The sequence below is a fragment of the Dermochelys coriacea genome, chromosome 22, assembly GCF_009764565.3.
Source record: "Dermochelys coriacea isolate rDerCor1 chromosome 22, rDerCor1.pri.v4, whole genome shotgun sequence".
Lineage (NCBI taxonomy): Eukaryota > Metazoa > Chordata > Testudines > Dermochelyidae > Dermochelys > Dermochelys coriacea.
In genome coordinates this window covers 12,686,922-12,711,421 of record NC_050089.1, presented here as the reverse complement: position 1 = coordinate 12,711,421, position 24,500 = coordinate 12,686,922, and the positions used below count along the sequence as shown (strand labels likewise).

Below are 24,500 nucleotides of genomic sequence, written 5' to 3'. Positions count from 1 at the left end.
TCAATCTCCTGCCCCCAGCAGCGGATCGCCGAGCTGCGGGCACCTGTACCTGCCCAGGAGGCTGAGAGCGTCCGTGCCTGCGCTGTCATGCACCTCCACAAAGTCAAAGGTGCAGTCCTCCTGCGACTCCAAGCTGAAGTTGTGGAACTGCAGATCGATCACATGGCCCACGGGCACGGCGATCTGCCAGAGACACAGCTGGAAGAGACCGATGCCAGTGAGCCTGTGCCAGACATCCCTGCCCGTGTCTGGATGGAGAACTGCCAGCTGGGCACAGACGGGGTGGGATGGCGTGGGAATTATTTCATGATATTTTGTATGAATCGTGTGTGTGCCTCAGTTTCCCCTATGTGGTGTATGGTTAAGTAGGTGGTGCGAAAAGGTTGTTTCCTCTTTGCAGAGACCCAGAGATCTGGATGTGTCTGACGCCTTGCTGCCTGGGGCCCCAGGCCCATGGAGAGTCCCAGAAGACAACAGCCACTCCAACTGGATGGGCATTGGGCACCTAGCAACTAACGACCATGGATGCCAGCAGGATGTGACCAGCAGGGGAACAAGGACAAAGGACCGAGGAGGGGCTGGGTGGGGTTGCTAAATGGGGGCTGCTGGAAATGGGGGAGATGTTCCTGGATTGGGATTAAAGAGGGGTCAGAGGGCTCTGGGCCTGATGCAGATGCTCTACACTGTAACTTTCTGTTTCCTGTGTTAACCAAGGGCTGTCTACACTGTGTTCCAGACATCTAATAAACCCTGTTGCTGTTACAGTTCTGGCTGAGTCATTGCAGTTTAAGGAAGTTGGGGGTGGGGGGGGGTACATGGATCCCTTTGGGTGCACACATCTTCTGCGGGCGGATTCGCTGCAGGGTGCTCACAGTGGGAAGCAGGGGTGGTGAAGGCTCCGAGGTTCGGTCCCCGGAGGGGGGAAGGCAAGTGGCTCACCCTAGTGAAAGAGTGTGACCCTAAGGGGGAGGGCATACTGAAGGGCTCCTCCCAGGGACTGTTCCAGAGCCGCATGAGAGCACCGGACCTAATCCTTGACACCGGGCATTAAACCACTGCCCACCTCTGGATGGAGGAGCTGCCAGGGTGGCCCAGACTGGGGCATTTCCGGCTCTTTCTGGTGTTCTGGACACAATGGGAGACCCCATCCCTCTGTGGCTTGAACAGCACAGGGCCAACCTGACTGCTCCACCTCCCCTGCCCTCCATAGCCCTGGTTCTCCTTTCTGATGCCAACAGCTGTATGGCAGAGGTTGGCCCTTGTCCTCTTGTGCTAGCTGGGCCACATGACATGCCTCCCCGTAGCCTCCACTGCTTAGCACTCTTGCTGCCCCCAGCCTCTGGCTCCTCCCTCACCTGCTGATGTGGGTACGGCTGCGGGTGGCTTGGGGTGGAGAACTGCCCCTCCAAGCTGGTCAGCGACCCACCGCATTCTGGAACAAGAGAGACACCATGGGGTCGGATCTCTGCTCTTACCCAGTTGTGACTGGTGCACGCTGGTTATTCTGCTGCCAGCCCTATGACCCACGGGCTCTCCCCTTCCCACCCCTGGCCCAGCACCCCTGGTGCTGTCTGACTCATTCCTGGCTTCCCAGGACTCCCTGCACCCTGCAGCACCCGGACAAGAACATTTCAGCCTGTCCCTGCTGAGGGATTTGCTTTGGCCCCGCATAGTCTGTTAGAGTTCCTCCCACCCCACTCAGCCCCCAACGCATGGACTTTTCCTCCCATGGCTCTGCCCAGGCCCCTCAGTCCTGACCCACGGCATCCCCTGTTTTTCCAGTCCTGGACCCCACCCACTTCTGCCAATGCCCCTCAACCGTTACATGCACTGTCCCCATGCGGTTCCAGGCCTGGTCTCCCACACTTCACCAATGCCCTGTCAGCCTGTCCTGCCTGCCAGCTCTGCAATGTCCCTCGGTCCGGACTCCCAACACCCCATTGCAACTCCAGTCCAGGGCCCCACCCAGCTCTGCTGCTGCCCCTCACGCTGGGCCAGGCCTGGCCCGCCCCCCGGCCCAGCCCCTGCGTGGCCGAGCTGTGCCCAAGGCTGCCCGGCTGCCCATGCCTTTGTGTTTCGAGCTGCAGTTGGCTTCGTCGCTCTTGTCCATGCAGTCGTGGAAGCCGTCACAGACAAGACCCAGGTGGAGGCAGAGCCCCTGGTCACAGAAAAACTCGTCCCAGGAACAGCTCTCTAGGACAGACAGACAGATGGACGAGGAAGAGGGGTGGCTGCTGAAAGCAGGAGCCCGCGGCTGGGTGAGGGCCTGTGAACCTGACAATGCCCCTTTGTCAGCAGCTCCCTGCCCAGGGCCAGTGCCCCATCTCCTGTGGGTTCACAGATCTGAAGGCCAGAAGGGACCGCTCTGATTAGCTGTATAACAGAGCCTCCCACCCGCCCGCAAGGCCAAGGCCCTGTCCAAAGCAGGACCCCCTCCCCAGCAGGGCGAGCACCCCAGACCCTGTGCCCATCTGCACCCCATTTTGTGCAAGCCGAGTAAGAGACTTGGTGACCCGCCCTTGGAAGCTGCCCACAGGTGCCCAGGGCTCGGGGTGGTCCTGCATCAGAGGGCCCCTGCTGCCCTGGGAGGGTGAAGCTCCAGGGGTTGGGGTGGTTGTGGGGGGGGCGCACTCACTCTCACTGGGCATGATGGTGCGGTAGTGGGCGGTGAACCCCAGGGCACCCACGCTGTTGTCCGAGACGAAGGTGACGCGCAGCCGGTTGGAGTTGGTGTTGATTGTCGGGGGCGCCACGTCCCCACAAAACCTGCAGAGAGCAGCAAGTGTGTGCAACCAGTGCCCCCTGCTCCAGAGACCCTGGCAAGTGGGGCAGGGAGCAGAGGCAGGCACCTGCCCATTAACCCCTTGAGCCCATATGGCTGGGATGGCCTGGATCCCGTGGTGGGGGGAGGCTGGATCTGCCACGGTATCCTCGGAGCAGCAGGGGAGCACAGGACAGCCCCGCTGGGCTCCCTCCACTCCATTCCTGCTATGCTACTCTGGGGGGAGAGACCCGCAGGCCCAGGGCAGGGGGCATTTTTGGGCTTGTGGACATGTCAGTGCTGGCTGGAGGCAGGAAGGGTGGATAAGCTTCTCTCTCACAGCTCTGCCAGTGCCCCTCAATCCTGACCCAAAACCCCCTACCATGCCAGCCCTGGGACGCCCTGTCCCCCGCCTCCCAGCTCTGCCAGTGCCCCTCAGTCCTGACCCACAGCCCCCTGCCATATCAGCCCTGGGATGCCATGTCCTCCTGCCCCCCCAGCTCTCCCAGTGCCCCTCAAGCCTGACTCACAGCCCCCTGCCATATCACCCATGGGACACCCTGCCCTTCCCAGGCTCCCACCCACCTCTGCCAGTGCCCCTCAGTCCTGATCCACAGCCCCCTGCCATACCAGCCCTGGGACACCCTGTCCTGCCCCCCAGCTCTGCCAGTGCCCCTCAAGCCTGACCAGAACCCCCTGCCATACAGCCCTGGTCACCCGTCCCCCCACAGCTCTGCCAGTGCCCCTCAGTCCTGATCCATAGCCTCCGGCGCTGGACTCCTGTGATGGCATGTACAAAGATAAGAAGGGGTTAAGCTCTGGGCCTAGGTGAAGGCACCTGCAAAGCCTGGCCAGCTGGGGGCAAGGTATAAAAGGGAGACAGCGGGCCCAGGGCAGACTTCTGGGCTGGGGAAATGCTACCAGTACAGCCCTGACTAAGGCTGCCCAGCAGAGACTGGAGAGACCTAGTGAGCAGGTCAGAAACTTTGTGGTTCTTTAACTTCCTCTGGGGAAAGGGGCTGTTGGTAGGAAATGAACTGGGGGGGGGGTTGGCTGCTTAGCACCCTAAGGTGCAGAACCTGGCTGCCCACCACTGGGCCCTGTATGGGAGCCTGGTGGAAAGGGTGGGCCTGGGCTCCTCCACCCACTCCAAAAGATGGGCCACCCAGAGGAGCCTTCTCCTTGGGGGAAAATCCAACTGGGGAGCCCTTGACTGGCCAAGGGCCCAGAGCCTGTATCCCCCAAGCTATGGGGAAAGCCCTGACGCCTCTGTGGGTGCTGGAAGACTTCTCTGACTAGTGTCTCTTTGGGGACCCCCTGGAAGGGGCAGCCTGGATTATGACCCAGCAGGGGAGCCACAGAAGAGGGGTTGCTTCCCTACACCCCAAGACAGAATTGTAACTGACAAGGGGATGTAGGGGAGGGAGGCCAATTGCTACAGCCCTGCTTGAGTGCCAGGCAGCCCTGGGGGTGAGTGTCCCTCCCCACCTCCTTGCTTTACCAACACACCTGCCCTGGACCTTCTGCAGGCCCAGCTAGGCTGGGGCCTGCCCTGAGCAGAGGGTGCTGCTTCCTCTGGCAAGCTGCCCACCCTGGCAGATGGGAATCCAGAGCACTGCCCCTGGGCAATTGACAAACCCATGGCCTAAAAGCTGAGGATCTGGTGGCTGATCTGAGCCTGGATGGGTGGGGCTATGTGGGGGAGGGCTGTGATTCACTCAGCCTGGCAATGGGGTCCCTACCTGGATGTCCCTCCCCAAGGGGAGCTGCTGGCTGCTCCCAGCTCCTCGTACAGCTCCACCCTGTCGAAGAGGCACCATCTCGTGCCTTCCAGGCTGAGTGACTCTATCTTTAGCTGGATGGCCAGCCCGTCCTCCACCTGGATGCGCCAGATGCACAGGGTATTGGGTGGGTAGGGAGCAGGGTACCTGGGGGAGCTGAGGGAGCCCTCGGGGCCCTTCAGGGTCCCTCCACAGGCTGCACATGGAGAAAAGACACATTGGAGAGGGAAGGTTACAGTGGGTTGAGTTAAGAAGGGGTTCTTTCCTCATCACCCCAGGAGGGGGGGAGCTGTGGGGTGGGTGGGGCCCCCTCTCTGTGCCCCCAGCCCTGGAGGGGGGTGGATGGGGACCCCCTCTGTGTTGCCAGCCTGGGTGGGGAGCTATGGGGTGGGTGGGGCCCCTCTGTGCCCCTAGCCCTGGGGCTTAATGCTTACCCTAGTCAGGGATGGGGATCCCCTCTGTTCTTAGCTGCTCTCCCCACTGCTCCCCCTTACTGGGATTAACATGGGGCTAGTCAGGGAGGTGAGGAGGGGGGCTGTGAATGTGGCTCCCTGTGCTCTCCCCGGACAATGGGGTCTCTGTTTGGGGTCTGATGCCCGCCTATGCTCAGTAGAGTTGGGGGTATATCTCTGGGTCCCCTGGCCCGGGGAGAGGCTCGGCTAGGCCCCAGGTACTCACAGGGCTCTGGTGTAGTAGCTGGGGGCGGCTCGCTCCGTGGCTCGGTGGCGCCAGCAGGTGCTATGGTGGTGGCATCGTGGTGGTGGGCAGATGCAGTTGCAGAGGAGGGTCCAGCTGAGCGTGAGGACTGCAGCTCTGCTTCCACAGGGAGAGCCAAGAGCAGGGGTCAGCTACTGGAACTGGGGCCTCTGGGCAGGCAGCTGGGACTCTCCCAGGGATCGGACACTTGGGGGGGCAAGTCCTGGGTTGCAGCTGTCTCCCCTGCTTGGCACCCCAGATGGGGGGGGTGCTCAGAGCTAGGCGTTTGGGGGCTGGGGAATCTATTCCCTCCACCCCAACTCAGTGGATTTCAGACTGTCAGTGATTCCAGCTGGAGGGTGGACCAGGTGGGGCCAGGGTCTTGATGGGGTAGCAGTAGCTAACCCTTACTCCATTCCTACAGGTGTGCTCCCAGCCCCACTCATTGCCCTGACCCTGGGGGGGGCTTTGCTGGTGTGTAAGGCTGCAGCTGGGTTGTGCTGCTAGCATGCTGGCCCCCGCCCCCACCTGTTGTCCATCCACATGCCCCAGCTGCCCCTGCCCTGGTACTCACGGGAGATGATGATCCCCAGCAGCAAGGCGAGTAGCAGCAAGAGCAATGCACTCATCAGTGCTACGCACAGCCAGGAGAACTTGCAGTCAGGCCTGTGCTTCCTGCCCACCCTGCTCCAGAGCCGCTGGCCTGCGGGGGGAGCTGTGTACACAGCAAGGGGTCACTGGTGAGCATGGCGGGGGGGGGGGCCCTCCTTCCCAGAGCCCTGGGAGAGAGGTTTGTGGGGCACTCAGCGCTGCCAGTGCTAAGGGCAGCGGGACAGGATCCCCAAGGCTGGAAGAACTGGAGAGGGGACCCTGTGGGGATACACCTGGCTCTGGGTACGAGCACAGGACCCTTGAAGCCAGTCTTGGGATACCCAATGTCCTGGCCCTGGCAGCCAGTGGGCACTGTGTTGGGTGGGACCTGTGGGTCACTGCTCCCCCTCTGGTGCTTGTGGGTATACAAAGTGCAGCTGGAGGGCACTGGAACAAGCTGCTGTGGGGCACAGGCCCAGCTCCTTGGGTTACACAGTGTACAGGGGGCCCTGCTTGAGGGCACTGGTGTGACCATGGTGGCCCCCTGCCAGCCAGTACTGTGTGGCGCATGACTCCCTTGGGTCTGCTGGGCCCCTCTCTCCCAGGCAGAGGGAGATCCCCGCCTCTCCTCCCTGCTCCCCTCAGGGGCTGCCCACTCATAAGGGCCCACTGGTGCTAGGGCCCTCGGGGGGGCTGGTACCAAGGCCATCCCAGGGGGATCCAGTGCTGCTCCTGTTCTCCCCTGCCATCTGGTGCGGAGTGGAGGGTGCGCAGCCAGCCCCCTCGCGCTCGGGTTCGAAGATGGGGTTGCAAAACTCCGTCTGCAAGACACAGAGCAGGTGGTGAAGGGCTGGTGTGGCTATGGCAGGGGTGGGGCAGCAGGGAGGTGAACAGTGCTTTGTGGGGTGGGGAACATGGGACATGCTGGGCTGTTCATTAATGGGAGTCAGTGCCTTGCTGGGGGGTGGATGTATGCAAGGGGGCCAGCCCTGGGTGCTGGGAATGGCAGCACATGGCAGGGAGGGGTCAGTGCTGGGGAAGTGAAGCAGGAGGTAGGGTGGGAGAGGGATGTGGTGATGTCCTCACCACACAAGGCAGAGCAGGTTAAATTAGGTCAATTAACCTCATAGGCTGCCCAGGAGGAGAGCCAGGGCTCAGTGAAACTGAGTGGAAGATGATCTTCAGGTGGGGTGGACTAAAGGGGAGAAGCTGAGAGCAGAAGGGGCTGCTGGGGAAGCAGTTGCTTGCTGCGGGAGGGAGTTTGGGCAGGAATGTGGGGTGCATAGGAAGGAGTCCAAGGAGTGCTGGAGCCTGGGAGCAAGTGGACAGTGGCTGCTGCGCAAAGTGTTCCAGGGCTGGAACCTGGGGTCGTGGGCAGGCCTGGTTCCCTTCCCTGCTGCTGAGAAAGTGGCCCAGGGCCTGGCTGTGGTGCAGAAGGACTGTCTGGAATGGCAGTGGGACAGTGGATCCAGGAGGAGAGGACAGTACAGTGACCGGGCCAGGGCGCAGAGCCACAGAGGAAGCAGCGTGAGCCCTGGAGAGCGAGGTGGGATGCCGCATCAGCAGCTATTGGGTAGGGGGAGCATCAGACCTGTTTGGGGTCTTGCTCCTTTCAGGTGCCCCAATGGTGAGTGAATCCCATGATGGGGGTCTGTACCAGGCATTGGGGGAGGGGGACTGCATGGTATTGAGGGTGAGCTGGGGGAAGCACATGGCACTGAGGGGTCAGGGCTTGGGAGGTGACTGCCTGGCCCCAGGGGCAGGAGGTGACACCAGCAGCAGGAGCTCTGGGCCAAGCAGGTTCAGTGCCAAGACCCCACACAGCTCCCTCCCCAGTGGCACCTGCTGCCACCCGTACCTTACTCTGCTCCAGCCTGTCGGGGCACAGCGTGATTTCAGTGAAGTCCTTCATCGCTGGGGGTGATTCCTGGCAGGATCTGGCTAGAATTGCTCCCCTGGTGCATTCCCTGCCCTCCGGATCTGGTGGGCCCTGGCCCCCTCCCATGGCCCCTCTGCCATCGGCATGGCAGCTCCTGATCACTGCGACAGCACAAAGCGGCTCCTGAGAGCCGCAAATGGGGTTCAGTCCTTCTCCTGGGACATCCACGTGGCTCTTCCAGGGCACCCAGAGCTCTGGGTGAGTTTAGTCCGCCTGCTGCAGGAAATGTAAATGGCCAGGCTGGCTGCTTTGGCTGGTACCAAAGGTTGGAAGCCAAGGAATGGCTGTACTGGACTCCAGGGGGAGGGGGCTGGGAAAGCAGCATGGGAGTGAAAGAATTTTAAAAGCATTAAAAAAACCAGCCCAAGCACCAACCCCTCCTCCCACCTTAATCCAACTCAGCTGAGGATGTTGAGGTTAAGTCCCCTGGCATGGCAAACAAGAGTCTTAAAGGGACAGCACTGTTCAGCTGGCTTGGTTGGACTGGTGCTCCCCAGGAGCTGAGGACCCTAGTGGCTCAGGCAGCTAGATCTGGGATGCACTGAGGGGTCCCCCATCAAGGTGATGAGATGACCTGCCCTGCTTCCCCTGGTCTGTGTGGTGCTATGGGTAGGTAAGCAGCTGTCATGCTCCACCCCAGAAGTGGCTACGTTGTGGCATTGGCGGTGGTGGAAAGCACCCCTGTATTCATACCCTACATGCCACTGCACTAAGTAGGCCTTGTGAGGGATCATTTGAAAACTAATAACTTGTTAGTTGATTACTTAATGTAAAGTTATGAAATCCCCTGTATAATGGCACATGTTCAAAATGCCACAGCCTTGCCTAGGCAAAGGTATTAGAATGGTCTGGCCCGAAGAAGGGAACGTGTTTACTTGTGTGCAAATTGAGGGAAGCAGGGTCCTCAAAACAGCAGGGGGAGGAGATGGCTGAACTGCAAGTTGTTCTGTTCCCTGCCAGCAAGAAGGGAAAGGTGCATGAAGCCTCTTTGCCCATCAGACTCCATGTTGCCTTCCTCACAGCTTGCATAAACTTTGCTTTGAGGGGTAACCTTCAGTAGGACCCCCTCCTAAGGTTCCCTGGACTATAAAAGGGGTGGAGAACCCCAAGTCATCTTTTGCCTAAGAAGACCAGGGCCCCTGCACCTTTGGGCCTCTGGGAGAGAGCCTGACCCAGGAAAGGGACAGTCCCCATCTTGTTGGAAGGCTGGGGGTGAGACCATCTCAAACGAAGCTTTGAACCAAAACTTGCTAGACTGTTACTTTTAGATGCCTGTTCACTCTTTGCTTGTAGCTAATTTCACCTCTTCTACTTGAATTCACTTAATCCTACCTTTGTTTTGTTTTTGATTTTAATCTAAAACAATCCAGTGCTGTGTGTAAACCAAACTGTTTAACTCCAGTTAAAGCAACAAACTGAATGTTGACTCTTTACAGGGGCAACAAACATGAAGATCTGAACTGTTCAGGAGAGGGCAGGGCAGTGCAGAACACATGTCTTTGGGGAAAGCTGGGACTAGGGGTGTGCTGGGGTCACCTCGAGAGGAGTAACCAAGGCTGCTGAAAGCCAGTGTGTTGCTGGACCAGGCTGCAGCTCTACATGGATGCTTGAGGTGTGACTAGGAGTCTGGTTGGGAGTGGTGCAGGTTGGGAGCTACAGCAGCAAAGCTCTGAGGCACCCAGGGTTACAGGGCATGTGGTGACCCAACCCCCCACTGGTCTGGACTGCACCCCAGAGTGAGACAATAAGGTATGCTGATGTAGTACATTCCTTAGGAGCATCTCCGAGTCCTTGGCTTACATTGCTCTATGAAGCCTCAGCCATCCTTGAGGTGCACAGAGCAGTGACTATGGAGTTTTCTGTAATTGTATGTGGCCAATGTGTGCCTCAGTTTCCCCTTTATTTTTCATGGTTACTGGAGTTGGGGGGAGATGGTCTCTCAGGGCAGGCAAGAGACATAAGCATGGATGATGCCTAGCTGTCTGAACCTGAATGGGTCCTTAAAGGACTGGTGGAGGCTGACCCCCTATCGATGGAGAATCTGAGAGGACAATGGCAAACCCTGTCACCAGGACATGGACACCTAGCAACCAATGCCCCAGAGGGAGATGGATTTCCCCACCTCTCTGCAGGGAAGCTGAGCAGAATCCCCCAGCTCAGGAACAAAGGATTGGGAAGGTGTAAAGGGGGGAATAAAAGTTGTCTGCTGGAGGGCAGCTAAGTGCTCACCAGGGATCTGAGGAAGGAGATAACAGAGCTTGGAAAGGGGGGTTCACTACAGTTTGGCTGGGCTCCGGCTAACCTGAAGGACCTTGAAGACTCTGGGCTAACCTAAGGACTTGCTGTGTTCCTGTTGACAAATAAACTTACTGTTTTGACAATGCTACTTGAGTCATTGCAAAGGCTGGGTGAGGTACATTAGGGGGTGAGGGGGGTCTCCAAGTCTCTCCAGGAGCATCTCTCAGTTGGCCTTGCTGAACAGAGTGCCTGCTGTGAAAGAGGAGTGCTGGTGCCCCAGAGATTCAAAGGAGGGGGTGAGGCTGCATGGCCTATGCTCTGCAGGAAAAGTGAGACCCCTTGGGGGTCTGTCCCCCCTGAAGAGGTTCCAGCTAGAGACTGTTCCAAAGCTTGGGGTGGAGCACAGATCCTGTGGAGCTATCAGTAGGTCAGTGCTATTATTCCCTGCATTGCAGGGGGGAAACTGAGGCATACATAGAAAATGTTAGGCCCTGAAAAAACCTAGATAGGTTCCCCCCCAGGTCCTGCAGTTAGGAGCCAATGTCCCCTTTTGAAAATTGCCTTCGGAGCCATTGGCTTCCAAGAAGAGTTTTGCTCCTAAGTCACTTGCATGCTTTTGAAAATGATTCTCCTAATGGCTGTCACTGGGGCATCTGTGCACCTGCTTTGCCCAAGGTAATGCAGCCCAGGAGTAGAACCCAGCAATCCTGCATCCTAGCCCGCTCCTTGGTTGCACTGGTGTTAGTGGGTGGGAATTCAAGTCCACCTCTTTTATGCTTGTCTGATGGGTGCTGCAGGGTCAAGGACATCTTATGACAGTGTGCCTGGGGTAGGGAGATGGAGCTCGGGCCTTCTCCCATGATCTTGAGTCCCTCCCAAGACATGATCCTGGCCCTCAAGCTCCTTTTGCTCCCCTGGACAGAGGCCCCTTAGGGGCTCATGTGTGGAATATTCATGAGATCTCCAGCAGTGGCCCTGCCTGTGGCCTGGAGGCAGCAGGGCTGTCACTGTCCCAGGGGGTCTCAGGTCCTGCACTTCCAGTGGGTTTGTTAGGGGTGAATGTGTCTGGGGGAGGAGCCTGGTTCTCCACCCCAACTGCAGCTGGTGAGCCTTCCCTTGCTGCCTCCAGGGATGAGGGGAGCTCTGTCCAGGCCTTGGCCTGTCCCCTGTGTTTGCTGGCTGTGGTGGCAGTTTGTCTAGAAATCGACCCTAGCCCCACTCTGAGCAGCCAGAGTGCTGCCTGGCCTGGCTCTCTTATGGTGCCCCCAAACTAAGGGCATTACTGATGCCACCAGTGCCCCATGGGCCTGCAGGGAGCGGGGGCTGGAGCTGGATGTGGAGTGAGCGAATTCCCCTGGCTGTGTTTACAGTTGGCTGGGCTGGGTGCAGTGTTTCCCTAGTGCCTGGCGCCAGGGCCCAGCCAGTCGCATTCCTGCAGCCCCTCAAGCTGAAGCTGTTTCTCAGTTACTAAGCAGTGGAGAAAAGGCTCATTGTTCAGGAGCTTTGGGGAGAGCTGAGCTGCAGGGGGAAAGTCCAGTACTTAGGGCTCCCAAGACTGGGGCGTGTTAATGGGTGGCAAGGGGGGTGTGTGCAGGAGAGGGTTTACAGCAAAAGACTTTGCTCTGGGCCTGGATCTCTGCTTCTCTAGCCAGCCCTGGGTCCCTTTTGCAGTGGTGTCATAGTTCTCATTCTGCTTCACGCTACACAAGCCAGGCTCTGGGGGGCTGGAGGAGAAACTTGCTGCCTGCATCAGGCCAAGGTTAAATGTTGGTCCCAGCTTGGTTTAGGCCCCACTGTCCTGCTCGGGGGGTAAGGGGAATCTCATAAGCTCTCTCTCATAAGTGCCCTGGCACAGAGCACGGCTCTATCTAGCCCACTGCGAACCTTGAGTAGCCAGCGGCAGGAGGAACCCCCTCGCTGGTTGGGCTAACCTGCCCTGGGGCGGGTTTCCACAGCTCGTGCCCTGGAGCTGCAGTGTTAGGCTGGGAGGAGTGTGGCCTGTCCTGCAGCGTTAGTCTGGGACGCACACAGCAAGGCAAAGCCTGGGCGTGGTGTTCAAGCTAAAATTTATTCCTGTACAAGTCTCCCTTGTACTCTACACTCTTCCGCTCCCCGCTCATCTTGCTTACACAGTAAACAAGCAATAACCAAACCAGCAACACTGCTCCGCTCAACCTCCCCCCAGCTTCTGCCTGGTCTGCTCCTATAGCTAGAGATCTTGACTCTTCCCCTGCAGCAGGCGCCCCCAGCCATGTTGAAAGGGGCCCTGGTTAAGCAGTTGGAAAATGTCCCTTTCAATCTTAGTGTCAGTCCTCTTAGACCTGTTCTTGGGGCAGGGCCCAAGGAGCAGGTGAGGGAAGCAGGCAAAGCGGCCAGGATGCCCTGGCCGTGCAGTGCCAAGAACAGGCAAGTGGCACAATTCAACATGGCTGTGGGGGCATCTCTGAGCGTGCCGGGGCTAGCTCAGCCATAGGGTCTGGTGGGATGCTCTGAATGTGGCTGCGGGGGAAGGGAGGAAGCGAATAAATTAGAGAAAAGACTAAAAAGGCCATTGAGATTCCCTGGCTAGTCCAGGGGAAGCTGAGTGGGGCCAGCTTCATGTCTCTGTGGGAGGGAGAGGCTGTTGCTTACCATTCCCAACTGCTCAGAGACGAGACACCCCCCCCCCCCCAAAAAGCTGGCTCTTGGAAAGCTGCTGGCCCTCATGGCATAGGCTGGGCATACCCCAGAGGATTATGGGAACATTACTTCAGCTCACATGCCCTTCCCTGCTCCTAAAACGTTTTAAGGCACGATTGTACAGCAGGCTGGTAAACCCACCCAAAGCGAGTCTCTCCCCCATCCCTGATGCTCCTAGCAAGGCGGGCCCCTAGGAAACCGGTGTGGGCACTCTGGACTGAGAAAAGTCAATTAAAAATGAACTCAGGAGTGTCCCCCCAAAGCGCTGAGAGATGGAACAGTCACTCCAGGACCTGTCCTGGGCTCCCTCTGCACCGCCGGGCGTCATCCGTGCAAACCCCCTCATAGCCTGGCCAGGGAGTTTCAAATCAATAATTCACTGCCATGACTGCTCTATGGGCAGAGCCACCAGCCAAGCTGCCCCAGGCTATTGGAGAAGGGCGGTGGGCTATTAGTCCGGTTCGGAGGAGCAGCCCCTGGCTGCAGCGAGCAGGGTGGGGCCAAGCTGGAGAGCAGATGCGGTGTTTCCATGGTGCAATTCAAGATGGGGTTCTCAAGCAGCAGGCTCCAAATGGTGTGGTTGCACCAGGATGAGATGGAGGCACTCCTGGGTCCCCAAACCCCACTCGTGTCTGCCCTGGAGTGGGAGGGGGTGGTTGCTTGGAGTTAATGGGACAGGCAGGCTTCTGCGCCCCTCGGCATTTATTACACGCTAAAGAAAAGAGCAAAATAAGCTAAGAATCCAATCCCCGCCCCTAACAGCAGGAATCATCCAAACTGTCCAGCCCCCTCTATGCCGGCATCCTCTCCGCTGTCTGTGCCGCTGGTTGGTCTGGGGCTCCACTTGTCTTCAGCCTCAGCCACAATGGGCCCATGAGCAGGAGAAATCTACCCCCCACCCCCGGCCAGGGCGCTGGCCCCATTTTAGGGGTGGTTTCTCTTGCGTCTTGTGTTGTTTTTTAAAAAACGAACCAAATAATAGAAATCCCCGCCAGAGTCGTGGCCGTCCTGGGTCTCCCCATCTCGGCGTGGCCATGCCAGGCTCCCGGGGGACTGAGTGGGGGGGGAGGAACTACATGCGGGAAGACGGGCTGGCCAGCTCATAGAAGAGCAGGTAGGCGTCACTGCTGCGAATGTGGCTGGAGGACATCGGGGTGACACTGTAGGAAGAGAGTGGCGATCACAGCACGGGAAGGGAAGCTACCCCCATAGCAGCCCCCCGTCACCCCACAGCTACAGAGCTACCCCCACAACACCCATTGCCTGTGCAGCCCCTAGTCACCCCACAGCTACAGAGCTACCCCCACAACACCCAGAGCCCATGCAGCTCCCAGTCACCCCACATCTACAGAGCTATCCCCACAACCACCCTAGCCTGTGCAGTCCAGTCACCCCACATGTACTGATCTCCCCCAACACCCATTCCCCATGCAGCCCCCAGTTACCCCAATGTGATGTTGCACTCCATATAATTTTATGAAAATATGCTAATGAGTGTGAATATAATGTAACTGGAATATGCTTCATGCAAAAGGTCTTTTGTAAGGTATCATTACAAAGCTTATAATCTACTGAGTGTGGTCATCCTATTTGTATGAATATATCATTCGTGTATCTGAAACTAGGAATATAAAACATAACTCTGAGGTCCTATTGTAGTTATGCAAAGTGTGGGCCATTAATTGTGGTTTAGAATCTTGATGGGTTCCATTAGCTAGGACAATTGACTGTAGATGGCTCCTGTTTACTTGCAAGCCTTCCTGTGAGTCAGGCTGGGAAGAATGAAGGCTTGGGGTCTCACAGGACATGTGACCATGTCACCTGGTACTGGAATGCATCTTAAACCTGCTGCTTTTCCATTTAGAAGGAGGGGTGGGGACCCAAAGAGACAAAAGATTCCCGCCTTGTGCCAAAGGTATATAAGGGGGTGGAACAGAACAAAGGGGTGGCAGTCATGAGAAACCCCCTAGTTACCACCTGAGCTGGAACAAGGACTGTACCAGGGAAAGGATTGGGCCCAGACTAGAAAGGAGTCTAGTCTGTGAAAGAAGCTTATTGGAACATCTCTGAGGGTGAGGTTTCATCTGTAATCAGTTTCTTAGACTTGCGTGTTTTGCTTTATTTTGCTTGGTAACTTACTTTATTGTCTGTTATTATTTGGAACCACTTAAATCCTACTTGTTATACTTAATAAAATCACGTTTGTTTATTAATTAACCCAGAGTAAGCCATGAATTCCTGGGGGAGCAAACAGCTGTGTATATCTCTCTATCAGTGTTACAGAGGGTGGACAATTTATGAGTTTACCCTGTATAAGCTTTATACAGAGTAAAACAGATTTATCTGGGGTTTGGATCCCATTGGGAACTGGGTATCTGGGTGCTAGAGACAGGAGCACTTCTTAAGCCGTTTTCAATTACGTCTGGAGCTTTTGGGGGACATGGTTCAGACCTGGGTCTGTGTTTGCAGTAGGCTGGTGTGTCTGGCTCAACAAGACAGGGTACTGAAGTCCCAAGCTGCCAGGGAAAAGGGGCTCAGGGGTAGTCTCAGCACATCAGGTGGCAGTCCCAAGAGGGTTTCTCTGAACCAACCTGTCACAGTGGTGTAGTCAAGCCGGATCTGTGCACAGCTGATTGCTGTGAAATGCTGGTAGTGATTTTAAGTGAGGTTTAAATGTGTTGGCTGGAGAACAGACCAAGTGGTTACCGGTTAGTTATTTTCTGTTTGCTTATTTCGGGTAAGGAAAATAGGGACAGAAAAGTAAGCAAAATAAGTAAGAGTGAAGATCAGAAGAAGCTAGAACTGTACACGTTGCAAATTGCCCAGAAAGGCAGAACACTGGATGCTGGGAAAACGGGCTCACAGGTAGACTCAGTATATCAGGTGGCAGTCCCAAGGGGGTCCCTGTGACCGAACCCATCACACCCACATCTACAGATCTCCCCCCACATCACCCAAAGCCTATGCAGCTCCCAATCACCCCACATCTACAGATCTCCCCCAACACCCATTGCCCGTGCAGCCCCCAGTTACCCCACATCTACAGAGGTCCCCTCACAACTCCCCTAGCCCATACAGTCCCCAGTCACTTCACATCTACAGAGCTACCCTCACAACCCCCCTAGCTTGTGCAGCTGCCAGTTACCCCACATCCGCAGATCTCCCCCACAACCCCCTAGCCTATACAGTCCCCAGTCACCTCACATCTACAGAGCTACCCCCCTAGCCTGTGCAGCCCCCAGGTACCCCACATCTGCAGAGCTACCCCCACAACTCCCCTAGCCTGTGCAGCCCCCAGGTACCCCACATCTGCAGAGCTACCCTACAACCCCCCTAGCCTGTGCAGCCCCCAGTTAACCCACATCTGCAGAGCTACCCCCGCAACCCCCCTAGCCTGTGCAGCCCCCAGTCACCCCACATCTGCAGATCTCCCCCAAAATACTCATTGCCCATGCAGCCCTCAGTCACCTCAATCCACAGAGTTGCCCCCCACATCAGCCCACAATACCCATCCACCTCCCCACATGCCCATACAGACCCCTGGCCACATGGGAAGTGGGATGGTTGCCTGGTATGCCAAGTGCCAGGATTACCGGGAGTCGTTGAAAGTGTGCCACTCGCCAGACACGGGGCTCTTGCAGTAGGCTGTGTAGTGCCCTCCCATGGTGGTCCCGGAGTGATTTGAGACGGCATACAGGTTGTAAATGGCATGATCTGCAGGGGTGGGGCAGAGCAAACCCAGCAATTAGCGAGGGTAGGGTCCAGCATGCCCATCCGGACCCCTGCTGCTGGAATCCCCTGCTGGGCTGCTACTGTACCCTTGGGATCCCACTAGCAAGGTACAAAGAGCAGGACCCCAAGGACTGGGCAGGAGAATGGGGGAGGGGTGAGCCAGGACTCCTGGGTTCTATTCTCCGCTTGGGGAGGGAGAGTGGTCTTGAGTGAGCAAGTGATTGGGGGAGCCAGGACTCTTCAGTTCTGTTCTTAGCTCTGCCACTGGCTTAGTGCATGGCTTTGTGTGTGTGTCACGTCCTGTGCCTCAGTTTCCGCACCTGAAATACAAGGCTAATGATACAGACGGGGGCTGGGGAATTCGTCCACCACTGTCTGGTTCCCTCGAGGGTGTGGGGTAGAGGGGTGCAGCAAGGCACAGAGCGTGCCGTGCAGCCTCTGCTGGGCCAGGACAGAGTCCTGGGGAGACAGAACGTACCCACGCCCTGTCTGTGGGATGAGTGCACTGGCAACCAAGGACACGCAGCTAGTGGGGACAGCTCCCTTGGGGCGGCTGATCAGCCACCAAGCTCCCTGTGCCAGGGCCCGATTCGAGGTGGCTGCAGCACGGGGAAGGTGTGCATGCTGAAGTCTGTTGGGGATTACTGAGTTTGGGTGGCAATTGCTGGGCTGATGAGGCAATTGGATGGGTAAGTGGGAGGATCTAAGTGGGAGGGAGAAGAAACGGGAGAAGTTCAGAGGGGCAGGAGGAGAGGTGGCTGTGGAGAAGTCTGCTTTGCTGGCAGGCTGCAACCCATTCTCTTGACCTTGGTAAGTGAAGAATAAATCCGTACAGGGAGGAAGGGTCACGACTGGGTGTGTGTCTGATCAAGGGCCAGGCCGGGCAGTGTGGCGCACTGGTTAGTGACGGGGTGCTCCGTGACATGCCCCTGACTCCCAGTGGGCTGCTGTGAGGGATGCTGCCCCAGCCCTGCCTCATCAGCTACGGGCATGTTGTCTCCCTGTGCCAGCGCACTCAGGCCCTGCCTTGTCCCAGGGCACTCACTGCAGTTCTGTGCGGCAAACTCCCGCAGGTCCAGGTCCTTCAGCTGGAAGCTGATGAAGGTGGTGAGCTTGCTGGTTCGTATCCTGGCCTCGGAGAAGCGCTTCAGATCTGGGGGGCCAGAGTCAAGGAAAGGGGGCAGGGCCAGGGCCAGGACAGATGGATGGGAGGGAAGGGTGGGAGGAGATGAGCACAGAGCCCTTTGACCTCTTGGGGATGGGCCCCCATCTACCTCTGGTATGTCCCACTCAGCAGAAGCTGGATCTGCTAATGCCTGGGGGTAGGAGGTGACTCCCACCCATATCCCTTTGCCCCAAGACCACCCTCCCCGCCGCCCCATGGCATATGCTGCCTAGGCGCTGGGATCTCCACTGCAGGGAACTCCGGGGAGATTGATGGATACGAAGCACCAGGATCTTTGGGAACCTCTGGATGCTGAACTTCTTTGTGCACCTCGTCCTGGTTTTGCAGCGGCAGCATGTCTGGGGGAGACAAACCAGGGTTAGAGGGGGATCCTGACAGCATCACCAGGGGGCTGAACCCAGGAGCCCTGGGCCGGGCCCGAGCGTGCCACTCGCAAGGGAACTTCAGCAAATAGGCCCACCGTCTAGCGGAAATGGGGCCCAGCGGAAGCAAATCCAAGCCTATCCCTGAGTCAAGATGGTGCCCACCTTGAGGGCAGGTGGCCTCGTTCCCATGGGGCTGGGATGCGGGACCAATTGCTACAGCAAAACTGTGATGTGGGCAAATGGCGCAGTGCGGTAGGGTGACGATCTCTGTACCGCATCTCCTGGTCCCCAAACAACAGTCTGCCTGTCCATCTGTCCCTGCCTGTCCATCCCTTCCTCCCACTATTTGCCCACCCATCCCTCCCTCACTGGCTTCTCGTCTCCATCCAGCACGTCCTCCTTGGTGAAGAGCCGCAGGCAGTCCAAAAGGGTCACCTCGCCGTAGCTCTTCTGCGGGGAGCAAAGAGGGGGGGTCAGAGCATGCCTGGGCAGGCGGGATGGGGGGACGCTGAGCAGCAGGTGGGGGCAGGAGCATTACCTTGGCGATGGGCAGGGACAGGTCCCAGAAGGGGTCGAAGGCTGTGGAGCAGTAACTGCACTCGCTGCAGGTCAGGGAGCTCTTCAGCTGCCCGACAAAGAGATCTGGGGTGGGATGGGAACGAGAGGGGGTGAGAGACGCCCAAGGCACTGCATGGCCCAGCCCTCACCCGGCAGGGCTCTGACCATCACAGCAACCATGTCTTCTACCGATCTATCCATTTGTGTACTGGATGTATGGGGTCTGAGCCGGCTGCCTGCCGTCTCCTCCACAGACACTGCAATTCCCCTGCCCACCTCCACTTCACTTCCTGGGCCTTGCTATCCTTCAATCCACTCCCTGCCCCCATGTCCTCCCCTCCCTGTACCCAGGCACTCACCTCCGATCCGGCTATCCTCCCTCTCCTGGTACTTCTGCCACATCTGCCTCCCTTTTTCATCATCGCTGCAGGGGACAAAGAAGAGACAGAGTGCGTGAGATGCCCGCCAGGGCCAGCGTCCCACCAAGCCCTGAGCTGCTTTGCAGTCTGCAGGCGGAAGCATGCCAATTAGGAGGGAGCTGCAGGGAGCATGCTCTGCCCCCTTTATGGTCACTGGTCCAAGACTGATGCTGGAAAAGCTTCTCTGGTCTTGAACTCCACTACTGCACCAGTGGGTCTCAAACCCTTAAAAGCATGGCATGCCGAGGGCCTTCGGGCTTTGCATTTAGTCCACTTGAATTTAGTCCAACACCGTTGGATCACTTGATGTGCGAGTTGAGTGACTTAAGAGACCAGAGCTGTACCCCCATGCATCAAGCCTGGGGACTCCATACATTTGGGATCTGTGAAGTGCTAATTCCAGGGCTAGCAATGCTAAACCCTACAGACATCATGGCAGGCAGGCGTGCAGAATGCCAGGCTGTTAGAGGGCTGCCGGCTCACCCGAGCTTGGAACGCGTGGCAAGAAGGGATCCCCTCATATTATCAGGGTTTTCTTTTCTTTTCTTTTCTTTTCTGGAGGGGACAGTTACCCGCCCAGTTTGGGATCTGCTGATGATTTTCCTTCCGTGCGGCTCGTTTATTAGGCCCCAATTTCCCCTCCGCACCTGCAGCCCCCGTCTCCCCCCAGGCCCCATCACAGTTGGGTTCTGGTGTCCTGGGTGTTTGCTGCCAATTTGGTCCAGCCACCACCAATCTGAACTTGCTCAGAATTACCCCAAAGAGAGAGCTGGCCAAGGCAGGCCCCTGGGGTTGGGTTTAGCTGGTGAAAAACACCTCTGGGACCCCTTCGCCGGTTCCAGGCTGGGCGTGAGCCAGCTGGCAGGGAGCGGGGCCCCTTGGTGATGAGGGGTGGGTGCTGCTCTGCAGAGGCAGCGTGGGAGAGGCACCAGTCTGTGCCGCTGGCGTGGCTCTCTTCTACTTACGGTAGGTGGTCCAGGTTGTCCAGGTTGGATCTGGGCCGCACTAGCACCCGGTTCACCTCGCTGTGGAGCCCATCGAGGAGGAAGCGCAGAAATTCCTGAGCGTCCTGCTGGCTGGAGTGGACAAGGGAAGGGTAAGGAACCACCCCCTGGGCTCCACAAGCCCCCCACCTCCCAGCCTAGGCTGTGGCAGAGCCTTACTTGTAGCCGACAAAGCGGGGTGCGTATCTCTGGATCTGGGTCTTGAATTCCGAGGGGCTCACCACTTCGTTGGGGGACGAGGTCCAGAGCAGCTGGATCAGCTTTGCGAACTCTGCCAAGAGAGAATACAAATGAGGGTTACTGGGGCCTGCCGCTCACTCCAGCCCAATCCCCCAGGTCCCTGGGGGCGTGTTCAGACTCGCAGCCCCATCTAACGGTGGCTCTCCTCCGAGGGGGGGCTGACCAGCTTCTTACTCCGCTGATCTGCTCCCAGTGCATATTCATGGCCAGATCTGCTGAGTAGAGGAGCAGCAGGAAGCCTGGTCTGCTCTGCCTGGCCAGGGTCTCACAGAGGGAGCTGAAGTCTACACCTCGGGTATCAGCCGCAGAGCTGGCAAACCCTGGAGGAGGAGTCGTCAGCCAGTCAGATTTAAAAAGGGGTCTTATGAATGAGTCAGCGAGAAACATTTTGTTGCCACATGTTAGACACGCATCTGGTGGTCATCAGCAGGGTGTTTGTAGCTGCTGGGAGTGGTGCAGTTATTCTATATCACGTCATGTTGAAACCTTAACCTGAAAAAATCATAAAATCACCAAAAAGGCCACAACTCAGAGAAACATGGGCTATTTTTTACCAAAAATTGGCAGAAAGCTTCTAAATTCAATTGCCTACGAACTATGTACTCAAAATAGTATTGTCGCGGAAAGTTTGGGGAATATTTAGCCCCTGGTGATATATTTTATGCATTTTCCCATACTTGTCTGCCTTTGGTTAAAGCAAAAGTCTGTAGTCACACAACAGTATGAGCTTGTTTGTATCATGTAATACATCAAAATATCTGTCATTATTTGTAGGGTGGACTGATTGGAGAAGACTTTCTACTATTTTATATTTTATGAATATTGGCTACTATGCAATGATTTCTGCACCAGCAATTGATATTAATACAACGTACACCAGGATGAAATATTTTCAGGATATGTTCCACTCTCTGGGCCAAGACTGGACTTATGATGTGTATGATGAAGCAATGTATTGCAAAGCACAGTTGATTAAATGGAGGAATCGAACCGAATTTGACAATGACCCCTTTGAGATGGGAGGCATGCATCGTACAGTGAATTTCCTGGGTGACATAGGCAGTGTGATACAGGAAAGTGGGTTTGAAGACCTCCTTGTGGAAGCAAGCATCGATGGTGCTTCAGTGATCAGCCATGCTGTAAGAGTGAAAGCACATAACCGTGGTTTTAGAATCCAGAAACCTATGAAGGAAGCAATGAATCATTTGAAATGGGTGGCACTTGGCGATTCCATGAACAATGATGTTCTCCCAGGAGATGAGAAGAGATGCATCTTGGAGAAAGCTTGACCTTGCATGGAAGCATTTGAAGATGTGGACAAGGCACACAGGGAAAAGAGCATGGAAGCAAAGAATGTTCTGGCAGACATCATGAATAGAACCCAATCACTCCACCAGCTCATGGACACTTACGTTACCCAAGTGGAAAAACTGTTGAGATACATTTCTGCTCTGGGAAAACTATGTAATGGATGTTGCCCAACTCCTAAGCAAACTGCAGCAAACAGAGATGATAACAAGTCCTTGTCGCTTGAGATTTTGGCAGAGATGATTCCATTTGATTTCTAGTGTGGTCATATGAACTATGCTAGATGGGGTTATGTAAATGTAGCAGAAGCCAGATATATGTCCCATGCCAGCTGACAGTCAGGTTACAGAATACCAGACTGCCACATGCTTCCGTGGTATATGGCATGACATGGCCATGGAGCAATCACTCAACGAGGACTGTGGGAAGCATCAGCATCTTTGCACAAAAGATAAGGCGCTGACCAAGTATTACCTGACTGCACATTTTAAGTTATTTGCAGTGGTGTGTTTTCCCCAAGATATCTGAGAGACAAGGCAGGTGAGGTAATATCTTTTATTGGACTATGGTGAAAGAGACAAACTTTCAAACACCAAGAAAACTCGGTCCAATCAAAGATATTACTTCACCCACCTTATCTCTGCACATTTTAAGGCAGCTGTAACATCTATACAAGGCAGATGTGTGGAATTCAGCCTTCAGCAGCAGATCTCCACAAAGAAGTGACCACAAAGGGCATGGCTACAGATGAAACTGCTGTCCAAGATATTATAAAACTTGTGACTGAAAGTATGACAAAACCTTTATGCACTGAACCTGGAATAAGCCCAGACCACAGGCAGCCACTTGTGAACATTGCAACGTCTACTGTGACCCCACCTGAAACTGAAGACAGTTTACTTGATCACAGAGAACAGCACACAAGAAATGAAACAGTTTGTAACCAGGAGGGTGCAAAGGGGAGAGGGAGACGTCTTTGATCCCATAAAAAGGCACAATCTCAAATCATTTGATAATCTCAGCAAAACAACTGATAAAAAGAAGAAGCAGAGCTGGGAACGGACATGTGTTGTATGTTGTCAAACATTCATGCTGTCAGTAGATGTGACTCTACTTCAGCTTTCGGTGGCACGGGAAAAAGAGCTGGCTGATGACAGCTGCTGAGCTGGAGAGAGAAGAGAAATCAAAGAGGTTTTTTCTCCCCTTTAAGGTTCCACCTTAGTTCATCTGCCGTGGATGGGCCTTCTCTGTTGGGCAGGACATCACACCTTCTGCACACCAGCATTTCACACTACCTGATGTCTTTCTCCTCATTGGTGATTTACAGTTACCAAGACGAAAAGGAGTACTTGTGGCACCTTAGAGACTAACAAATTTATTAGAGCATAAGCTTTCGTGAGCTACAGCATCCGATGAAGTGAGCTGTAGCTCACGAAAGCTTATGCTCTAATAAATTTGTTAGTCTCTAAGGTGCCACAAGTACTCCTTTTCGTTTTGCGAATACAGACTAACACGGCTGCTACTCTGAAACCTACAGTTAACAAGGATTACAATGCAAACACTTAAATATAACCTTATACCATCAGGTACAGACATTATAAGTGAGATTAATGCATGCAGCAATTTACAAACATTTTATAAAATCTAAACACATTCTTATACTCCTAATGTCTGTTTTAACAATATTAACAAACAGGTGAGTCAGATGGGTTTCAGCCAGGTATTTGTCAGTGTTCAGGTGAGACCTAGGGGCCTTGGCATAAGCTGGCACCTGGTCTCAGAGTGTTTATTCTGCATTGCCCACCCAGATCTCAGGGCTTGCGGCATTCACAAAGCATCCCCATTCTCACCTCTGTTGGACTTAGTGATGTCTGTTGTATGAATGCCAGAGCATCCCCACTGTCAGCAATCCCTCTTCTCCACTGGTCTCAGGACTACATGCCCCTGGCATGCCTGTTCTCAGCTCTCTTACCTCACAGTGCTCTTTGCTTGTAATATGGACCAAGTATACCCTGTCTCTGTTCCTCTCTGTCTCAGTACTGTGGACCAGACCCACAAAGGGGTATAGATGTGGCAATCTCACCATTGCCCTGGTTTCAAGATGGCTAGAAAATCATTGGAACAACAATGGGATTCCCAATGCCTGAGTTAGGGGCTCGGGCTCTGGCTCTTGGAGGAAGGAGCAGAGACAGGTACCGAAGAATGGGATAAAGTGAGCTGTAGCTCACGAAAGCTTATGCTCAAATAAATTTGTTAGTCTCTAAGGTGCCACAAGTACTCCTTTTCTTTTTATAAAAACAAGAATGATAGGCACAGCACTGCCGAAGCTAGGCACTGGGAGATGCCGAGAAGAGGGGCGGTGCTAAGCGCTGACCCTTTTAGACAGCTCGGGACCGAGATCTATTTGCGATCTGCAGCCAGGAACCCCTCCTGGAGTAAAGTGACTTAAGTGCATGAACCATTTTGTGTCAGATTGATATGTACCTGCCGAAGACCCCACAAAAGAGATGTGAGCAGAGGGGGAAGGAGGAACAGGCCTTCTGTGTAGCTTTTAGTGCAATGGTTAGGGTCCTCACAAGGGCTGTGGGGGACCCTGCTGCAAATCCCCCTTGTGCCTGTGCTAAGAAGAGATTTGGACAGGTGGCAACTGCAGCCCTGGTGGGTGTACCCAGATCTTTGGAGTACTGCGATTGGGGGTGGGGTGGGGTGGGGTAGGGATGCCTCTCTTTTGCCTGTGGAAGCTGTTGCACTTTAATTAAATGGTATTAGGGCTTCAGGCTGACCCAGTTCCCTCTGTAGGCTGATGGCTAGACTGTGTGCCTTGGTGGGGGAGATGTGAGTTCAAACCTCCCTGGATAGCGGTGGGGGTGCCTCCTTTCTTGCCTTTCAAAACTGTTCCACTTGAATTCAATGGTATTTGGGACTCTCCTGACTCCAACAGCCTCTGTAGGTTGATGGTCACACTGTGTGCCTGGGGTGCGTGAGATTCCGGTTCAAATCTCC

General features: G+C 55.6%; 2 protein-coding genes across 7 annotated transcripts in view; both read right to left on the bottom strand.

The window, feature by feature from the left end:
- On the bottom strand, positions 1 to 8,033 carry LOC119846583 (membrane frizzled-related protein). Its single transcript, XM_038380411.2, has 9 exons — positions 7,688 to 8,033; positions 6,530 to 6,650; positions 5,813 to 5,953; positions 5,221 to 5,355; positions 4,504 to 4,738; positions 2,636 to 2,766; positions 2,068 to 2,193; positions 1,356 to 1,432; positions 1 to 198 (listed from the first exon to the last, which is right to left on the bottom strand). Exons 1-9 carry the CDS (start codon positions 7,832 to 7,834, stop codon positions 1 to 3), a joined length of 1,311 nt encoding a protein of 436 aa, XP_038236339.1. The 5' UTR covers positions 7,835 to 8,033.
- A 4,022-nt stretch (positions 8,034 to 12,055) lies between these two features.
- USP2 (ubiquitin specific peptidase 2) overlaps positions 12,056 to 24,500 on the bottom strand; it is a 61,480-nt gene continuing 49,035 nt past the window's right edge. For 5 of the 6 annotated variants that reach the window (XM_038380865.2, XM_038380863.2, XM_038380864.2 and 2 more), the window contains 9 exons: positions 20,109 to 20,220; positions 19,911 to 20,021; positions 18,886 to 18,950; positions 18,507 to 18,610; positions 18,338 to 18,418; positions 17,863 to 17,941; positions 17,463 to 17,570; positions 16,279 to 16,399; positions 12,056 to 13,845 (listed from right to left, as the gene is read on the bottom strand). In XM_038380865.2, coding sequence (XP_038236793.1) covers positions 13,758 to 13,845; positions 16,279 to 16,399; positions 17,463 to 17,570; positions 17,863 to 17,941; positions 18,338 to 18,418; positions 18,507 to 18,610; positions 18,886 to 18,950; positions 19,911 to 20,021; positions 20,109 to 20,220 — 869 coding nt within the window. In that variant the 3' untranslated portion in view covers positions 12,056 to 13,757. Of the gene's footprint in view, positions 13,846 to 16,278; positions 16,400 to 17,462; positions 17,571 to 17,862; positions 18,611 to 18,885; positions 18,951 to 19,910; positions 20,022 to 20,108; positions 20,221 to 24,500 lie in introns of all 6 variants that reach the window. The other variant, XM_043501074.1, reaches the window with a different exon arrangement.